Raw genomic sequence first — 17909 nt, 5'->3', positions numbered from 1 at the left:
GGTAGCCAGGAAGAGTGCTGAAGACCCCTCCCTTCCAGAGCAGCCTGTTCACCTACGAGGACAGGAATCTCTACGAGAGGCCTATGGCCGGCGGCGTCTCTGAGTCGATGCTGGAGGCTAGCACTTCCTCCCCGCCTGACACCCAGAGCCAGAAGGAGTCACTGCCGTCGGGTGAGAGCCTGAGAGGGTCGGGGAGCCCCACTCCAGAGCTGGGCAGAATGGGGGGCCCCAGGGTCTTGAGATCTTCTCATGGCTTCAGTTTCTGGTGATGACAGATGCCTTCACGTACTCAGACTCAAGTTACAGAGCGGATTGAAATCCACTCTGTGTGAAGCCAACAGGTGCTACACCAGGGGAGCCCAGCTCCCACCTGGACATGGAGGAAGGTGGAGGAGGGCAGAGACCAGCTTGGGGCTGGGCCGTCTTGGGGCTGCATCTCAGTGGTCTGCAGTGCTGTGGAGACCACAATGGCACCCAAGGACAACAAGTGGCCCTCAATCCCAGTGCCCCAAGCCCTCACGGCCTCCCTGCTGCTCCTCGGAGCCTGGACTGGGTGACGAGCAGTGGCTCCCTGGCAGCCTCTGCAAGAGCGGCCAACACCATTTGGGTTTCTTGTGCCCCCACCACGGGTCCTGTGTCAGCATTTGCCACGTGATAGTGCCACTCTGGACCCACACAGCCCAGCAAGCCCCGTGTGTGGGTGGCTGTTGCACAGCACAGGAGTGTCCAGCTGGGTCCCATCAGTCTAGCCAGGTTCTGGATTGGCTTACCACCTCTAGCTTCTTAAATTTAAAGGCTCCAACCTCAGAAATAGCAACCATCAGCACCAGGTGTGGTGGCGCACACCTGTAACCCCAGCACTCAGGAGGCTGAGGCGGGAGGATTGCCATGCGTTCAAGGCCAGCCTGGGCTACACAGTGAGACCCTGCCTCAAAAAACCAAAAACAGAAAAAAAGAAACAGCAGCCATCCCTGTCCCCCCTCCTCATACACCACATGTGCCGAGCTCAGGGGCAACACACAGCTGCGTTAGGAACCAAGACACCCAGGTCTCCCCAGACAGCAAGCCCACGGCCTGACTGTGCCTGGAAGTCCAGCTCCAGGTCTGCATGGCCGCAGGTGGCAGTGGCCAGAGCAGGCCATTTCTTCTGAGCACGGGGCCAAAGTGGGGCTCTCCTGGCCTCCCGGTGGCTGGGCTTTTGCACCCAGAACAGCCTGTCAGGCAGCCCCAACCCCAGCCCACACCTCCTCCCTTCCCTCCCATTAGAACATCGTCCCCGCCCGCAGCACTGCCAGGGCAGAGCCCAGGGCCTTTGCGCCTGGCATCTCAGCCCTCTTGTCTTTCTTTCTTTCTCTCCTTTTTTTTTTTTTTTTTTTTATACCAGGAATCCAACTCACGACCTGTGCTTGCCAGACAGGTCCTTAAGCTGCTGAGCTAAATCTCCACCCCTTGTTTTTTGTTTCTAAGTCCTCACTGGGTCCCTAAAGTTTCCAATCTGGGCTCAAACCTGTGGTTCTCCTGCCTCAGCCTTCCAGAGCACTGGGATGACAGGTGTGCACCTCCACTCTGGTTGTGGCCTCTTTTCTTGAGTCAGAAGTCCCAATTTTAAGATTCTGGAACTTACCGATCATTGCGCTGGCTGTATGTACATGCCCATCTGCGTCCCTTCTGCCTCCTTTGCCATCCAACACAAGGACACACAGCTGGCACCTACACTCAGGGCCCCACACAGCTCACGTTCTGTGGGCATCAGAAGTGAGGCCGGGTCGTGTTTCCCATGGGGTGTCGTCGCCCTCCTGGGGTGTGCGTGGAAAGGCTCTGCCATGACCGTTCAATAGCTCCGTCCCGGGAAGTCTCTCCGGACATGCTGAGTCCCTGCTGCAGGCACAGTGTGGCTGCATCACTCCTCCTCGGCCTTGCTCCATCCGGGACATGCAGCACGGGGTCCCCCAGTTTGCTGTTTGTCTGGTCTGGCTGCTCCGACTCTTCCAGAGCAGGGACAGCACAGTGGTTTTGTTTCCACCGCCATGCTTTGTCCTCCAGAACTCGAGGGTGCACCCACGGCCAGCGGCGTGATGGCGACCCCCATCGAGGCCCAGGCGGAGATCACTCTGGGCGAGGTGAGCCCAGCCCGCTCATCCCCTCCCTGCCTCCTCCTCCCAGAGCCGGGTGGGGCCTGCAGCTAGGATTGTGGTCTCAACCAGAGCCACGCTCCACGCTGAGCGAGGCAGGACACTGCCCACGGGCCCTACATGGCCAGGGCAGAGGGTGCAGGGGTGGCTGGGCTGAGCCTCAGCAGTGAGTGCTCATGGACAGGGCCAGCCCACAACCAGGAGCCACCCAGGGACTGGGCCCTGCAGCAGCCTGGCTATCTGGGGGCATCTCAGGGAAGTCCCCCTGGCTGCTGACCCGGCCTGGCTCACTGTGCAGGTGACCGAGGGGGACATTGGGCCCTTCAGCTCTGTCAGAGTCCCGGTCGTCTTCACGCCCACCGTCCCAGGTGAGGTCCATGCCGACTTCCAAGTGGTGTTCAAGAATCCACAGTGCCATACGGTGAGCAGCCCCAGCAGGGAGCCACCCTGTGCTCTGTGGCAGGGTGCAGGGTGTGGATGTTGGCACCTCGGCCATGCACAGCGGGGCACTTGTGCACACCAGACTCACGTGTGTGCAGAACACACCCACATGCATGTGCATGCATGCATAAGGCCTCACACCCCCCTATTTCTCATGGTACTGGGGGCCAAACCCAGGCTCCCTGCTCAGTTATGCCCAGCGCTCTTATTTGTTTTTCCTAGAACAGGGTCTCGCTGAGCCTCTGAATTGCCCAGGCTGGCTCAGGTTTGCAATCTTCCTGCCCAGCCTCGGTGTGCTGTGATCACAGTCTCAAAACACCATGCCCACCTTTACCTTTTTGTTTTTTTAATTTAGTAAAATATCATCAGAAAGCGACCTCAGCGCTGTCCCTTTCTCCTCTCCACTGCCCCGGCCTCCTCCACCCCCACCTCAGCCACTCCTCTCGCCAGGGCCTCAGCTTCTGCCCCTCCAAGGCACCCCGAGTTCCGGTGGTCTCGGGGGACCTCTGCCATGTGTGCTGTGCTGCTGCCTCAGCTGAGTGCCTGCGACATTTACTCCACAGGCTCCTCCCTGTCCTTTCTGGTTCTGTCCCACTCCTGCTGGCCCTGTTCTCGCCCTCAGTGATGGGGCAGTCCCAACACATGTTCCTCTCGCCCCAGCTGGTGCCACTTGACCCCTGACTCCACCCTTCTGTGGGAGACGGGAGGCCCCGTGCCACCCGGCCACCACCCCACAACCCTCTGTGTCGTCCACCTCAACCCCTGGGTCTGCTCAGCCTCCCTGGAGTTATGAGAATGTCCTTCGTGCTGGTGTCCCCTTCTCATGCTGCCAAATCCCACTCCAGCCTGGGAAACCTCCTCAGAAGAGGGTTGGAGGGCGGAAGGCCACCCCGTGCAGCAGCACAGACAGCGCCCACGTCGCCACAGTACAGCTCCTCACAGCTCCGCAAGGCCCCACAATACACACCTCACAGTCCCCATGGATCCCGCAGTGACTGCCCTAGCCACAGTTTCCATGGTACTGTGGGGACCGTGGCAGTTGGCACTTTGTGTCTTAGTGTTCTGCTCTATTTTTTATGTTTGAAAAGTTTTTGATTCAAAGAACTTTTTAATGATGATGATGTGGCTGGGCACCCACCATCTCAGGTAGCAGGGAGGCCGAGGCAGGGTAGTGTCAAGGTGGATTCCAGCCTGGGCCATTTAGCAAGACTCTGTCTCCAAAAATAAAAAGCAAAAAAATAAAAATTTAAAAAGGGCTGCTGGTGTAGCTTGGTGGTAGAGCACCCCAGTACCCCTCATAATGATAGCGATATGAAAAACACCAGAGCTTTGTGTACTGACCGACTCTCCAATATTACAAGTGACAAAGTCAGCCTGCGGGGTCCCCTGCTGCGCGGAGCCCGTGCTGACTCCCCCCATCCAACCCCAGCTGTATTTCAGAGCCACAGGTGTGGCGGTGGATGTGCCAGTGTGGGTGCCCAAGCCCAACGTGGACCTCAAGATCTGCATGTACGACCGTCTGTACCAGGACTCTGTGCTCGTGCACACACGGTGAGCCAGGGGCCGCCGGCCTGCAGAGGGAGGGGCCCCCATGTGTCCAGGAGCCCGGTCCTTCAACACCTTCCCAGGGAGCTCGGGGACAGGGCAGGTTGGGGATAGAGGACAGGGCACATGCAAGGGACGCGCACCCCGAACACCAGAAGGATGAGGGCTTTGGGCCTCTGAGCAGAGCCACCGTGCAGCCCTGGGGCCGTCCTGACATTTACCTCTGTCACGGTCCCCTGTCCTGCACAGGGCACTAGTGGAGGGTGGTGACAGCCAGCTCATGGGCCTCAGGTAGCTGCCACCAGGCAGAGGGCCCCCACACGCCGTCCCCTGCCGGGCCTCCAGTCACGCTCCCTGAAGGAACAGCAGCATCCCCGGCAGCCTGCTATGCATCTGGGAACCTCCCAGCCCTGCCCGGGGCAAAGCTGGAGACACTCGGCGGGTCCAGATGGGGGATAGGGTTGCACAGGGTTTCCGTTAGGAAGCTTCCCGGTCAGTGGGAGAGGAATAGGGATTTGCTCTCAGCAACACATTTATCAGTGTGTGTGTGTGTGTGTGTGTGTGAGTGTGTGTGTCTGTGTGTGTGTCTGTCTGTGTGTCTGTGTGTGTGAGTGTGTGTGTGTGAGTGTGTGTCTATCCGTGTGTGTCTGTGTGTGTGTGTCTGTGTGTGTCTATGTATGTGTGTCTATGTGTATCTGTTTCTGTATGTGTGTCTGTGTGTGTGTCTGTGTGTGTCTGTGTGTGTGAGTGTGTGTGTGTGAGTGTGTGTCTATCTGTGTGTGTCTGTGTGTGTGTGTCTGTGTGTGTCTATGTATGTGTGTCTATGTGTATCTGTTTCTGTATGTGTGTCTGTGTGTGTGTCTGTGTGTGTGTCTGTGTGTGTGTCTGTGTGTGTGTCTCTGTGTGTGTGTCTGTGTGTATGTCTCTGTGTGTGTGTCTGTGTGTGTCTGTGTGTGTCTGTGTGTGTCTGTGTGTTTGTGTGAATGTGTGTGTCTCTGTGTGTGTCTGTGTGTGTCTGTGTGTGTCTGTGTGTGTGTCTGTGTGTCTGTGTGTGTCTGTGTGTCTGTGTGTGTTTGTGTGTCTGTGTGTGTGTGTGTCTATCTGTGTGTGTCTGTGTGTGTGTGTCTGTGTGTGTCTATGTATGTGTGTCTATGTGTATCTGTTTCTGTATGTGTGTCTGCTGTGTGTGTCTGTGTGTGTGTCTGTGTGTGTGTCTGTATGTGTCTGTGTGTGAGTGTGTGTGTGTGAGTGTGTGTCTATCTGTGTGTGTCTGTGTGTGTGTCTGTGTGTGTCTATGTATGTGTGTCTATGTGTATCTGTTCTGTATGTGTGTCTGTGTGTGTGTCTGTGTGTGTGTGTGTGTCTGTGTGTGTGTGTCTGTGTGGGTCTGTCTGTATGGGTCTGTCTGTGTGGGTCTGTCTGTGTGTGTCTGTGTGTGTCTGTGTGTCTGTGTGAGTGTGTGTGTGTCTGTGTGTGTCTGTGTGTGTGTCTGTGAGTGTGTCTGTGAGTGTGTCTGTGTGTGTCTGTGTGTGTCTGTGTGTCTGTGTGTGTCTGTGTGTGTCTGTGTGTGTGTGTCTGTGTGTGTCTATGTATGTGTGTCTATGTGTATCTGTTTCTGTATGTGTGTCTGTGTGTGTGTGTGTGTCTGTGTGTCTGTGTGTGTGTGTGTTAGTGGGGACTGAACGCAGGGCCTCACACTCAGCTACACCCTCAGTCCTTTTGGTTTTTACTGTGAGACAGAGTCACTACAGGTTATACTTGGGATCCTCCTACCTCAGCCTCCTGAGTAGCTGGGATCACAGATGCGTGCTACCAAGCCTGGCTGTTTAGTGATTTTTTTAAAAATCCATTACCAGCGGTTTCTAGCTTTGGTGGGTTTGAGCAGCATGATGGTAGGAAAGGTGCTTCACGAATACCGCTTGCCTCTGTATGCCCAGGACTAGCGCCCAGGGTGGGCCACAGGGGTCCTGGCCAGCTGTACAGTGGGGATGGCACAGCCTCGGAACACCCCAAGACTGCCAGTGGGTGCACCAGGCACCAGCAAGACCTCCCTCGGTGCCCGTCTTGGGCCTCCTTGCAGTCAACCCAGGGTCCCCGCCACTGTGATGCCTGAACTGTGGCCCCAGCCCTCACACGTCCGTGTTCCTGTCACTGGGTGGCAGGGGACAGTGCCACAGAGGAGGGGCCAGGGGCCACGTCCCATACTGGGTCCAGTCTCCTCTCCCCCCCAGATGCCCGAGTGGGCTCCCCAGCAGCTCCGAGCCAGTCAGGTGACACCATGGAGCTTCCACACAGTGTCCGCAGTGTGACGGCACGTCCAGCACCACAACATGGCCGCTGTGGACTCCACTCACAGGGACACAATAGGCAGGCATCCAGGAGAACCTGGGCCACAGACCCGAGATGGCCACGGGACAGAAAAGCACCTGAAAAGGCAGCAGAAGATTCTAGAAAGTTCTAGAACCACTGGCTATGCGGAGCAGGAGCATCTGCTCAGGCTGCCCTTGGATGCAGGGGGCAAAGAAAGGCACCATAAATGGGAGTAGGGGCTGTGGCCAAGGCTGCTCTGGAAGGGACGCTGAGGCAGAGAGTGCGTGCGGCAGAGCCAAGCTGGAAACAAGGCCTGCGGGACCTGGGACAGCAGCTAACTTACCTGCTAGGGCCCTGCTGGCGCCCTCTGCTGGCCCTATATGGGAACGTGCGCCATCAGCAGCGGCCTGGCCGCCAGGGCCTCCTGGACAGGGGAAGCAGGACAGGAGGGGGCCATTGCCACCCAGACCTGGACTCCAGCCCCGCAATCCCTGGCAGGCATTCTTCCCAGAAAGCCTGGAGGCCTGGGAACTGGCAAGGCCTTGTCAATTGCAGCGTGTTTAATTTTGTGTTTAAGAATTTCTCATCAAGCCGGGCCTGGTGGCTCACGCCTATAATCCCAGCACTTGGAAGGCTGAGGCAGGAAGATTGTGGTGAGTTTGAGACCAGCCTGAGCTACAAAGTGAACTCAAGGCAAGCCCAAACTGCATAGACCCTGACTCAAAAAACCACACCACCATAAAAAAAAAAAAAAAAAAGAATTTCTCATCAGCTTGCATCTCAGAGAAACCTGTCCACAAGAAACAGAGTTTCCCAGCTTCTCCAGTCATCAGTGTGCACCGAGCTCCACTGCTGGCTCCAGCATTAGAAATATAGTGCAGCTTTTTGAGGCTGGGTCTCACGGTGTAGTCTGGGCTGCCTTCACTGGCTGTTTCCCAGGCTGCTCTCAAACCTGGGATCCTCCTGCCTCAGCCTCCTGAGTGCTGGGGTAACAGGCATGCACCGCCACGCCCAAACACAGATATTTACCAACTGAAAAGGTCAGGCACACGCAGGGTGCGGTGCTGTGGCCCTGAGTGGCACCCTGTGCCACAGGTCGAAGGTGTCCCAGCGCCTGAGGTTCGAGGTGTGCAAAGAGCTCAGAGGCCACCTGGAGCTGCTGCCTGAAATGGGCTACATCCAGGCCCAGGCGTCTTGTTCCGTCCAGCTCAAGTTCCTGCCCCGGTGAGTGGGGGGCTCCCGGTGTCAAGGTTACAGCTTGCTTCCTGCCACCAGCTGTGCCGTCCTTTTAACACCTCAGCTCCCATCCACAGCGCCAGGGTCTGGGCTCACCCTTGCGGCTTGATTCTGCTCCGTCCTTGGGCCCCACATGTTGCTGTCCCTGTGCCCCGTGGGTCCCTGGTAGTGCCCAGAAGCCTCCAGTTGGCAGGTCTCGGGCTTCCATCTCCAGCCAATGGGTTTGGGGTCATTGGCTTCGCAGTGTGTTGGGAGCCACAGCCTGGCTTTTAATTTTGCTACCAGTTTTCTGGGAGTGGAGCTGGTCCCCAGCCCCAACCCACTGCCGGGACTGGGACCACATGGGTGACGGAGATGGGGACCTGCCTGGCCTGGCCTGGTCCCTGGCTGCCTGGAAAAGCACAGTGGGTTTTCTTTCTTGTTTGCATTTTCCAACTTTCGAACAATGACACTCCACTGAGTCACAGCAAAATTGCTTCACTGGGCTTCTTTACGCCAACAGCTCCTTGCGAGTTTAACGCCCCCTGTTGGCTTGAGGTCAGCTTCTTTCTTTCTTTCTTTCTTTCTTTCTTTTTTTTTTTTTTTTTTTTTTGTCTTTTTTGAGCCGGGGTCTCACTATGCAGTTCAGGCTGGCCTTGAGCTCACTTTGTAGCCCAGGCTGGTCTTGAACGCGCAACAATCCTCCCAAGGTCAGCTTATTTTAGTGCAGCCGTTCAGACCCAGTGCCCAGCACAGTCCTCGAGCTCACACCACTCCTGGGGTGACCTGCTGCCTATCTGGCCAGCCCATCTTGGGCCTCTGGGTCCACAAGGGTGATGTCATAGGAGGCAGCCCATGGCACCCGCATTTCATTTGAGCACTCGGGTTCACAAGCACCCCTCACTAGCCGCTGTTTTGCAAAGTAGAAAGGGGAAAAGTACATTCTGTGATCTTGTCCTGCAGACAGTCCCTGCCAGAGGATGCTGGGAAGTATTTTGACAAGGACAGCCATGTGTTGGAGGCCCCAATGACAATCTGGGTGGCCAACCAGGTCAGTGTGGCCTCTACCCTCTCATGCCAGCCAAGTGGGCCAGATGGTGGTGGCTGGTCAGCCCCTGGTCCTGTGGCCCAAAGTAGAGGAGAACCAAAGGCTCGGGGCCAGGTCCCAGGGTGACACGGGGAGACCCAGGCTGGAAGTTGCATGATGGCCACAGGCAGCAGGGTACCCTCCATGGTTGGACTGAGACGTGCTCTGCCCTCCACCCAGACCAAGCCGGTGGGGTTTACCGTGCACGCCATCGTCACCACCTCAGACCTGGAGCTCCGCCCCTCCATGGTGGACTTCGGCCACTGCACTGTCTACGAGGCCATCAGGACCAGCATCAGTCTGTGCAACCACTCACTGCTGCCCCAGGAGTTTGGGTTCGTGGGGCTCCCCAAGGTAGGTGCTGGGTTCGACCAGTGCCCTCCTGCCCTGAAGACCCTGCGGTCCTTCTGCCATCCTGCCACGCCTCCCCAGCCCTTGGCTTTTCGCTCTCTCACCTGCTGAGGGGCAGCCGCGGACTCCTGTGCTGCCCAGGTGCCCAGGTGCCCAGCATTTCCCAGCCTCTGCCCACTGCACAGTTCATAGACATCCAACCCAACGATGGCTTCGGGACCATCCTGCCACTGGAGACGTTGCAGCTGGATGTGCTCTTCCAGCCCACCAAGGCCAAGGAGTACAGCTTCCAGCTGGTCTGCAAGTCCGAGATAAACCGGTGAGCCGGTGACGGCCAGGGTGGGGTGGTCCATGCCTTCCCTGACCTGCAGCTCACATGGGGAGCGCCGTGGGGTGTACCGCGTGAGTGAGTGGTGAGCGTGCACATGCACGTGTGAGCACTTGAGTTGCTTTGTGGGCTTTGTGGACATGGGTGTGTGGGAGTGCATATGTGCATGCCCTGGTGAGTGTGCCTGTGTAAGCGTGCACACTGCATCCTCAGAAGTCCTCACCGGTGTTCCGAGAAAGAGTGCGCAGTGCCTGCCAGACACATACTGTGACAGGCTGGTCTTCCCACCCTGGGCACCAGGGACCAGAACCAGACGCGTGGCTGAGCATGGCGGGGTCTCAGCTCTGGTGGTGACAGAGTAGAGGCCCCACCCTGCCGTTCTCTATTAGGCGCTCTTTACCCCTCCTGTCTTTGATCTTCCAAGAGCTTGTGGGACCAGTAGCTCGGCCCCTCCACCTGGAACAGATCTCAGGTTTAACCACCTGTGCCTCAATTTCTCTGTTATGGAAAAGACCTCCCACCCACACCCAGCGTGGGAATCACCTTGGCTGCCCTCCCTGCCCAGAACTGGTCCCTCCACCCTGTGGGAACCTTTTGCACCACCTCTCTGCTCCTCTACACACATGTGCACCTGTGCACACTCAAGAGTGCACAGACACTGGGTGATAAACCGCACCACGTGCCTGGCCTCGATGGCTTTGCAGGCTGTGGGACGTGGAGAGCTGAGACTGTGGGGCCAGGCAGCCTGAACAAGGGGTCGAGGTCACCTGCCTCCATGCATTTTTGTGATTGATCCTCACTGCACACCTCAGGACCCCAGTTGGGAGGTATTAAATTTGTCGAGTACCTGTGATCCATTGAAAGCAGTGGAAACCAGGCATGGTGGCCTACGCCTGTAATCCCCGTGCTCTGGAGGCTGAGGCAGGAGCATTGCTGCAAGTTTGAGGCCAGCCTGGGTTACAAGTGAGCTCCAGGCCAGCCTGAACTGCATAGCAAGACTGTGTCTCAAAAAGACAAAAAAAAAAAAAAGAGCTTGAAAATCAACAATCTAAACTGCTTTTTCAACAATTAGGGACACAGCACAGAAAGATATAAGAAAAGATAAGAGCAGAAATCAATGAAATAGAAACCAGTATTTCATTAAAAGTCTTTTCATGTAAAGGAAAAAAAATAGTCAATTGTGTACTCCAACAAGGCCACAGTAAATAAAGAACACTGAGGACGTGGATCCTGCGGGGGGGGGGGGGGGCAGAGCTGAAGCCACCAGGAAACCCAGGGGTTCGGGGAGGGGCCCTGGGAAGCTGAACAACTGCAGGAAAAGGAATTTAGGACTTCCGAGCTCCCGAAGTGAGAACTCCGGCCCTTGCCCAGATGAAAACACTTTCCTAGCCGACCAGCTGCACAGGTTGGCCGAGCTGAGTTGGGAAGGCCCCCAGGGTGCCAAGTGGGTCCCACGCTGCTCCAGTGCATGTGGAGTGCGCCATGAGCGATATCAAGGTCCTGGAGAAGGGTCGCAAGGTCCCAGCCGAACGCCCTGCTTCCAGCTGTGCACCTCTGACACCTACCTTATGCGCCTGGCAGGCTACAGATGCCAAGGCCCTGAGTGAGCTGCCAGAGCCATGCCCTTAGGTCAGCTGGATGCCAGGTGTGGGGCGGGTGACCCCAGCCATTCCTGAGGCTGAGGCAGGAGGACTGCAAGTTCCACCCCAGCCTGAGCAATTTGGTGAGACCCTGTCAAAAATTAAAAGGGCTGGGGGTGTAGCTCAGTGGTAGAGCTCGTGTGCAGCCTGTAAGAGGTGCCACTTCCACCCCCACCACTGAAAACCAAAGGTGGGGATGGGAGCCGAGGTGCACAACTGCAGTTCTTGCCGCTAGGGAAACTGAGGCAGGAGGATCTCTTGAGCCCAGAAGTTGGAGACCAGCTTAGAAAACACAGTGACACCCTCTCTCTCTTTCTCTCAAAAAAAAAGAACAAAACAGTTGGAAGGGGAGTTGCCACATGCCTATAATCTCAGCCCTTGGGAGGGCTGTAATCACCGTGAGTTTGAGGCCAGCTTGGATTACACACAAAAAAACTCAAAAACAATCCCCACAAAAAAATCCAAAATAAAACAAGTTTCCAATAGTTAAAGTGAAATGAATCCCTACGTGTGTGTGTGTGTTTGTAGTTTTGAAGCAGGATCTCACTGTGTAGTTCAAGCTGACCCGGACTCACCGTGTAGCCCAGTTGGGCTCAAACTTGAGACAATCCTCCTGCCTCAGCCTCCTAAGCACTGGGATTACAGAGATGCATCACCATGCCCGGCTTTCCCTGTTTATATTTAAAGAGTGATTTATCAGTTTTAACTTTTAAGTGCCAATAAATACATACCATAATAAGCTAGAAATTCCCACCTTGCCACTGTCGAAGCCTCCAGTTAAAGCATTAGTGCCCACCAGGAGAGTGCCCAGGGCTATCTCATCTCTCAGAACTTGTTCATGGGCAGCGAGTGACGGGACCACTGCAGCAATATGTCCTGGACCCTCCGGCCCAGGCTGTGCCTGCATGGCCAGCCACCACCACCCTGGTCACCTGCAGGTGCTTCAAGCTGTCCTGCCGAGCCGTGGGCGTCCAGCCGCCCCTGGAGCTGTCCCACTACCAGATCAAGTTTGCGGCCACTGCATTGTATGACACTTCAGTGGCTTCACTGTATGTCACCAACTCCCACCTGACCACAAGCTCCCTGCCCCGTGTGGTCGGCTCTGGGGACCTCTGCCCAGTGGGACCAACATCTTTCGAGTTCTTGCTGCCTCCAGATGCACCCATCACCATCTCCCCCTCAGTGGGAACTGTGCTGCCTGGAAAGGTGAGTGGGGTTGCACTAGGGGCAGGGGCAGGACTGGGGGTTAAGGGTTGGGGTTAGAGGTCAGCGGTTGGGGTTAAAGGTCGGGTTGTGGTTGGAGGTTAGAGATTGGACTTGGGGTTAGGGTTAGCATTAGGTTCAGCCTTACAGGCAGTGGGTGAGTCCTGGCCTGCCCAAGACACTGCTCACAGCCCTCCATTGGGTACCTCACGTTGTCTGGGGCAGGCTGAGCTTCCTGTGCAGGCCCACCTCCCAGCACAGTGGTCAAGGATGGCCAGAATCCGGAGGTGACTTTGAGGGGAGCCTAGGGACCAAGCTGGGCTGCCCACCCTCCAGCTCACAGTCCCAATGTGCCCCACAGAGGTGCTTGGTCCGGGTGGCCTTCCAGCCCACACTGCCCCACCAGCTGGTCATTCAGGAAGCCCTTGAGACTGTCGACAGAGAAACTCAGTCCACGCCGGTGTGTGCAACCAGCAGGCAGGGTGGTGGCTGGGGGGGCACTGCAGGTTTGTGTGGCCTGGTGGGTCAGCTGTTCTCAAGAGGGACGTCTTCTTGGAGTCCCCTTCCTGCTCTCCGAAAGCACCAGCCAGCAGCAAGCAGGGCCCAGAGTGTGAGGGTCTGGAGGGCAGGGACCAGGGTCCTGCAGAGGACAGGCTCTGGGAGGCCAGGGTCTAGGGTGCAGCTGGACTTTGATAAAGACAGGACCAGAACAAACCTGAAGTGCAGCCTGGCGACCCCAGGGAAGACAGGAAAGCACCGGATGGGCAGCTGCAGGCTCTGCACAACACCATGGGATCCTTGCCGGCCACACCAGCCTGTGGCCGGGCCCAGGAGCCAAGGACAGGGCACAAGACCCAGGGGAAGGTGCGGGTCGAGGACTCCTTTACACATACCTCCAGTCCTCCTGTGCCGTTTACCCACTGGTGACATGCAGTCCTCTGGCGGGCCTCAGTCTCTGCCAGTCTCAGGTCCCCTGGCTTAGCCCTGCGACCCCCACAGCCAGCCCTTCTCAGGAGCCAACCAGTTCGAAGGCCTGCTAGTGGGGCCTTCGAGGGCTCTAGACAGTGCTGTCCACTGGGCACAGGCAGAGCCCCGGGAAGCCCCCAGCCGCTGTTCTGTCTCCCAGCTGCAGAAGGACGTGGCCACCCAGAGGAAGGACGTGAGGGCCCAGGACTGGCCGGGCCAGGCCCCTGCACATCAGAAGCAGGAGCTGGAAGTCAGGTGGGCCAGGGGGGTCTCCCTGTCTGTGTCCTAGGCCACCACAGAGCCTGCCCTGGCTCTCCCCACAGGCTGCCAGAGCACAAATGTGTGGACACAGGACCAGAAGTCTCGGGTGACCCAAGCTGGGCATCTGCCCAGCCTCTGTCACTCTGAAAGACCCCTTTCCCTGAGCTGCATGAGAGGCTGCTGTCCTGCCTCAGCCTTCCTAAAGTGAAAGCAGCCCTGGAACGCTGTGGGGGGCTTGGGCCATTTGCCAGCCCTGGATTCAGTCCTGTGTCTCCTTGTGGCTGCTTGGGACCCAGAGTGGGGAGGTATCCCTCACCCACCCTGGCACACACCAAGGGTGGCGAAGCTGGGCTGGCACTGCCTGGCTGAAAGGTGGCTCCAGGCCACTGTCCCTTCCCACTCAGAACCAAGTCCCTGGGGGTCCATCAGCAGCACCTGCTGGGGTCTTTGCAGAGACGACGAGTACCAGGCTGCCCGGGCCACTGTGGCCAGAACGTTCCAGGGGCGGTTTGACAAATTTGTGGTGCCCTGCGTGGTTGCCAGCGGCGATGTCAGAGACAGGAATGGGCTGGAACCCTTGAGCTTCAGGTGCGGTGTGTTCAGGCTGGGCCGGGCTGCAGTGGCTCCACGATCCTCATGCTCCTCTGTGCTGACCAGGGCTGGGCGCAGCTCTGACCTTGGCCTGCCTGACCTGCCCATAGCCCCCACAACACGCTGTACCTGGAGCTATGGTGCCCCGCAGTGGCTCCAGCTGTCGTGGTGACCTCAGACAAAGGCAAAACTGTCATCAACTTTGGTGACATTGCTGTTGGTGAGTGTTGTGTGGGGCACGTCCGCCCACTCTGTCCAGGGTGCAGGGCCCTGGAGCCCAGGACTGCAACCAACTCCCCACTGTTTCAGGACACTGCAGCATCAAGAAGGTCTCCCTCCAGAACACCTGCCCCGAGGACCTGGCCGTATCCTTGTCCACCTCGAAGTCGTCCTGGGGGGAGCAGGGCCGGTTCAGGCTGCAGAGCCAGCGCCTGCCCCTTGACGCCAGCCTCAGCTGGACTTCTCCGTGCTGAGCCCCAGAGGCCCCTTCTTCCTGGTGAACACCCCCAGCAAGCTGCTTGCTGGCAAGACACGGGTCCTGGTGCTGTCCTTCTCACCCCAGGAGAGTGTCCTGGTGAGTGCTGGCCCCTGATGCCCCTGTCTGTCCAAATGGAACTGGGCAACCATGGCTCTGTCAGCCCCTTGTGCCAGAAAGTCAGTGGGGGCCCAGATCCCCACACACCAAGGCCCCAGCCCAACACACAGACTGTGCTCTAGTCTCAGGAAATGCTGGAGATCATCACCAAGAGAGGCACCCTCACCCTCACCCTGGTGGGCACCGGCGTGGCGTCTGTGATCACGTGCTCCCTTGACAGCAACATCCTTGACATGGGCTACGTGCTGGCCAGAGAATCGGTCTCTACAGGCTTCAAGGTTTCCTCCAGGGGGTGGGTTAGTCCTGTGTGGGGGATCTGGAGGCCAAGGCCCCAGCACTTGGCACCCCTGCCATGCCCCCAAGAGGGCTGAGTGTGCCTTCCTCCACATGGCACTTGCCTGTTCTTGCCCTGTGTCGCTGCATAGCTCCCTTGCCAGCTGCCTCGAGCTTTGCCACGTGCCCCCCCACATTAGCATCCAACTCAAGCACCCTGGGGTTAGGTTTGCAGAGCCCCAACAGGGACTGTGGGAAAAGAGCGCCCTGGGGTGCACTGAGGACCAGGAAGAGACAGGGGAGCTCAGGCAGCAGCACCAAGCTGGCCAACCACCAGGGAAGGGTCCATGAGGAGGGCGCCCACTCTGAGTGCTGGCGCAGTCACTGATGTGACTGCAGAGTGGGCACTGACCAGGGCAGAGGATAGTAGGATGGCGGGTCCCTGATGCCCTGTGTCTGGCAGCTGCAGAACGACTCCTCACTGCCCATCAAGTTCTCTGTGCAGCTCCACAGTCTCTCAAGCTCCAGGGCCTCTGACCGACAGGAGCTGCCACAGTTCCTCATCTCCCAGCCACGGAGGACAGACATCGTGGGTGAGCTGTGCAACACTGCTGCCCGGGGGTGCCTGGAAGGATGGCAGGGTAGGCGCAGTATGTGGAGGGCACCAGGCTTTTCAGGGAATTCCCAGCCACCCCTCCACTGGCCGCAGGCACACAGAATCTCAGTGGCCAGAGTGTGTTCAGTGTGGTCCCAGTCACCGGCATCCTGGACCCTGGGAAGGCACAGGACTTCACCGTGACCTTCAGCCCCGACCACGAGAGCCTGTACTTCTCTGACCGGCTCCAGGTTGTACTCTTCGAAAAGGTGGGGCTCAGAGACCCCTGTGGGTCCCCTTCCCACCTTTTCTTGCTCTGTCCCACCTCAAGGCCAAAGACACTACACTGGGGCCAGGGGTGGAGATTCGGCGTGCCCCACCTGGAGCCAGCCTCAGCCCTCAAAGCAAAGCTGGGGGTCAGGCTGCCTGCTTCTCACCCCAGAAAGTCTCTCATGAGATCCAGCTGAAGGGAGCTGCCCGAGAGCACATGATGTTCGTGGAGGGCGGGGACCCCCTGGACGTGCCCGTGGAGTCGTTGATGGTGATCCCTGCCTCCGACCCCGAGCACAGAGAGGGTAAGCTCAGCATCAGGAAAGTGCAGAGGAGGCACACAACCTCGGGGAGCAGTCAGGGACCCCAGAACCCCCCTGGCAAGTGGGTCACCAGGCCCACACTGGAAGGTGAGGGTCCAGGCCACCATCCCCAAAGCCAGGTGGGAACCATTGTGCACTATGTTCAGAGGATTCCATGCCCAACTCCCCTGCCTGTCCCAGCCACGGCCTCTGCTCAGCTGGTGTCCATCGCCCTCTCTCTGCAGAGGCTGAGGAGCTGAAGCCTATCCTGTTGACCCTCAACTACGTCCAGCTGGATGCAGACCAGCAAGGCCCACCCGCCACCAGGGAGCTGCAAGTGGGCTGCATCCGGACCACGCAGCCGTCTCCAAAGAAGGTAATGGTGGCTCTGCTCCTGGCGCAGCTAGGCAGCCCTCACCCTGCCCAGGCAGCCCTAGCTGTGCCCCTCACTATCGTGCCTGGGGTTTCCCGCAGCCCTGGGGGTGGGCAGCCCCAAGCAGAGTGGGATGGGTGCTGGGCACCAGTCCACAGGCCCCAGTGCCACTGCCTGCAGACCGTGGAGTTCAGCCTGGACGGTGTCACATGGCTGCAGCACAAGGGCTTCTCCATCGAGCCTGCCAGGGGTTCCGTGGACCGAGGCCAGACCAAGACCATCAGTGTCTCCTGGGTGCCGCCTGTCGACTTTGGCGTAGGTGCTGGGCTGTTGAAGGCGGAGCGGCTGTGGGGCACCTGTGGGGGGTGAGGGAAGAATTGCTCCCTGGAGGTGTACACGGGCTGAGGGTCCTCTCCCGTTTCAGCCAGACCAGCCGCTCATGGTGTCCACCCTGCTGCAGCTCAAGGGCGATGTGAAGGAGAACTATAAAGTCATCTTTGTGGCCCACGTGGTGACGGGCCTCTAGGACCACATGAGTGTCTCCCCCCACCCCTAGGCCAGACCAAGCCCTAGGGGCAGGACCTGGGCCCCTCTGCTGGATGAGTTCAAATGGGCAGGTCTTAGGCTCCCTGTCCCACAAACATGGCTACTTCCTGCAGCCCTGGACCCAGCCAGCTCTGCCCAAGAGCACCCCCTCCCCGATCCCAGTCCAGCCACAGCCTACTGGTGATCGGGATAGAGAAGAGCTACAGGTCACCAGGACCCAGCAAACGGGAGGGCGCAGGAGAGCTGCCCCATGAGCTTACAATAAACACACTGCGAGCCATGTGCACAGCCTCAGTGTGGGTGACAAACACGCGGTGTGAGGCGGGAATGTAGTCCTGGTGAAGCAGCCCCCTGCACACATGGGCATACATTCACACACATGTGTACACACCCCAGTCCACAGAGCAGCCAGCTGTGGGGAAGGGCCTTAAGGAAGACAGAGTCTTAAGAGACACCCATGGAGAGGCCCCCAGGGATCCCTCAGACCTGGAGCACGTGGTGCAGGGCTATATTGGAGACTGAAGCAGTCCTGGAGAGTCGTGAAGATGGGGGGAAGGGACGGGGACTCTGAGCCCAGGCCCCAGCGCCTCCTGATGACCCCAGGAAAAGGCTGAGCAGGTGTTAGGGCCAGTTCACCATTTCTGCCCTAGGTACCCAGCCAGGGCCAGGTCAGCCCAGTGTGTGAGTATGAGTGTCCACCCATCTGGGAAAGTCTGGGTTCTGCACTGACCCCCCCTCCAAGGAGCCATATGCACCCAACCACAAGCAGCTCCTGTACCCCAACCCTCCCTAGTCTCTTGTTCCCCAATTCCCCACAGTGCCCATCTGCCTGACCCGACTCAAGGCCACCCTGCATCTGGGGCATGTGCTCTTCCAGGCCAGGGG

The 17909-nt window shown here is 58.2% G+C and overlaps 1 protein-coding gene across 20 annotated transcripts in view; it reads left to right on the top strand.

Moving 5' to 3' along the window:
- The window catches only part of Cfap74 (cilia and flagella associated protein 74), a 53276-nt gene that overhangs the window by 34665 nt on the left and 702 nt on the right, over positions 1–17909 (top strand). For 7 of the 20 annotated variants that reach the window (XM_063235317.1, XM_063235308.1, XM_063235314.1 and 4 more), the window contains 22 exons: positions 39–171; positions 2044–2120; positions 2431–2553; positions 4003–4124; positions 7524–7652; positions 8607–8694; positions 8911–9084; positions 9267–9400; positions 11988–12255; positions 12614–12712; positions 13379–13473; positions 13933–14067; positions 14181–14290; positions 14380–14435; positions 14525–14644; positions 14788–14943; positions 15402–15531; positions 15648–15802; positions 15976–16108; positions 16351–16481; positions 16659–16793; positions 16903–17308. In XM_063235317.1, the coding sequence (XP_063091387.1) occupies positions 39–171; positions 2044–2120; positions 2431–2553; positions 4003–4124; positions 7524–7652; positions 8607–8694; positions 8911–9084; positions 9267–9400; positions 11988–12255; positions 12614–12712; positions 13379–13473; positions 13933–14067; positions 14181–14290; positions 14380–14435; positions 14525–14644; positions 14788–14943; positions 15402–15531; positions 15648–15802; positions 15976–16108; positions 16351–16481; positions 16659–16793; positions 16903–17004 (2805 nt within the window). In that variant the 3' untranslated portion in view covers positions 17005–17308. Of the gene's footprint in view, positions 1–38; positions 172–2043; positions 2121–2430; positions 2554–4002; positions 4125–7523; positions 7653–8606; positions 8695–8910; positions 9085–9266; positions 9401–11987; positions 12256–12613; positions 12713–13378; positions 13474–13932; positions 14068–14180; positions 14291–14379; positions 14436–14524; positions 14645–14787; positions 14944–15401; positions 15532–15647; positions 15803–15975; positions 16109–16350; positions 16482–16629; positions 16798–16902; positions 17309–17909 lie in introns of those variants that run through there. The other 13 variants (XR_010042843.1, XM_063235320.1, XM_063235306.1 and 10 more) reach the window with 12 other exon arrangements.

This window comes from Cavia porcellus, unplaced genomic scaffold (assembly GCF_034190915.1).
Source record: "Cavia porcellus strain 051 isolate PalLab524CR breed Dunkin Hartley unplaced genomic scaffold, mCavPor4.1 scaffold_25, whole genome shotgun sequence".
Taxonomy (NCBI): domain Eukaryota; kingdom Metazoa; phylum Chordata; class Mammalia; order Rodentia; family Caviidae; genus Cavia; species Cavia porcellus.
The sequence above is the reverse complement of the archived record's forward strand: the minus strand, read 5'-3'. Positions and strand labels throughout refer to the sequence as shown.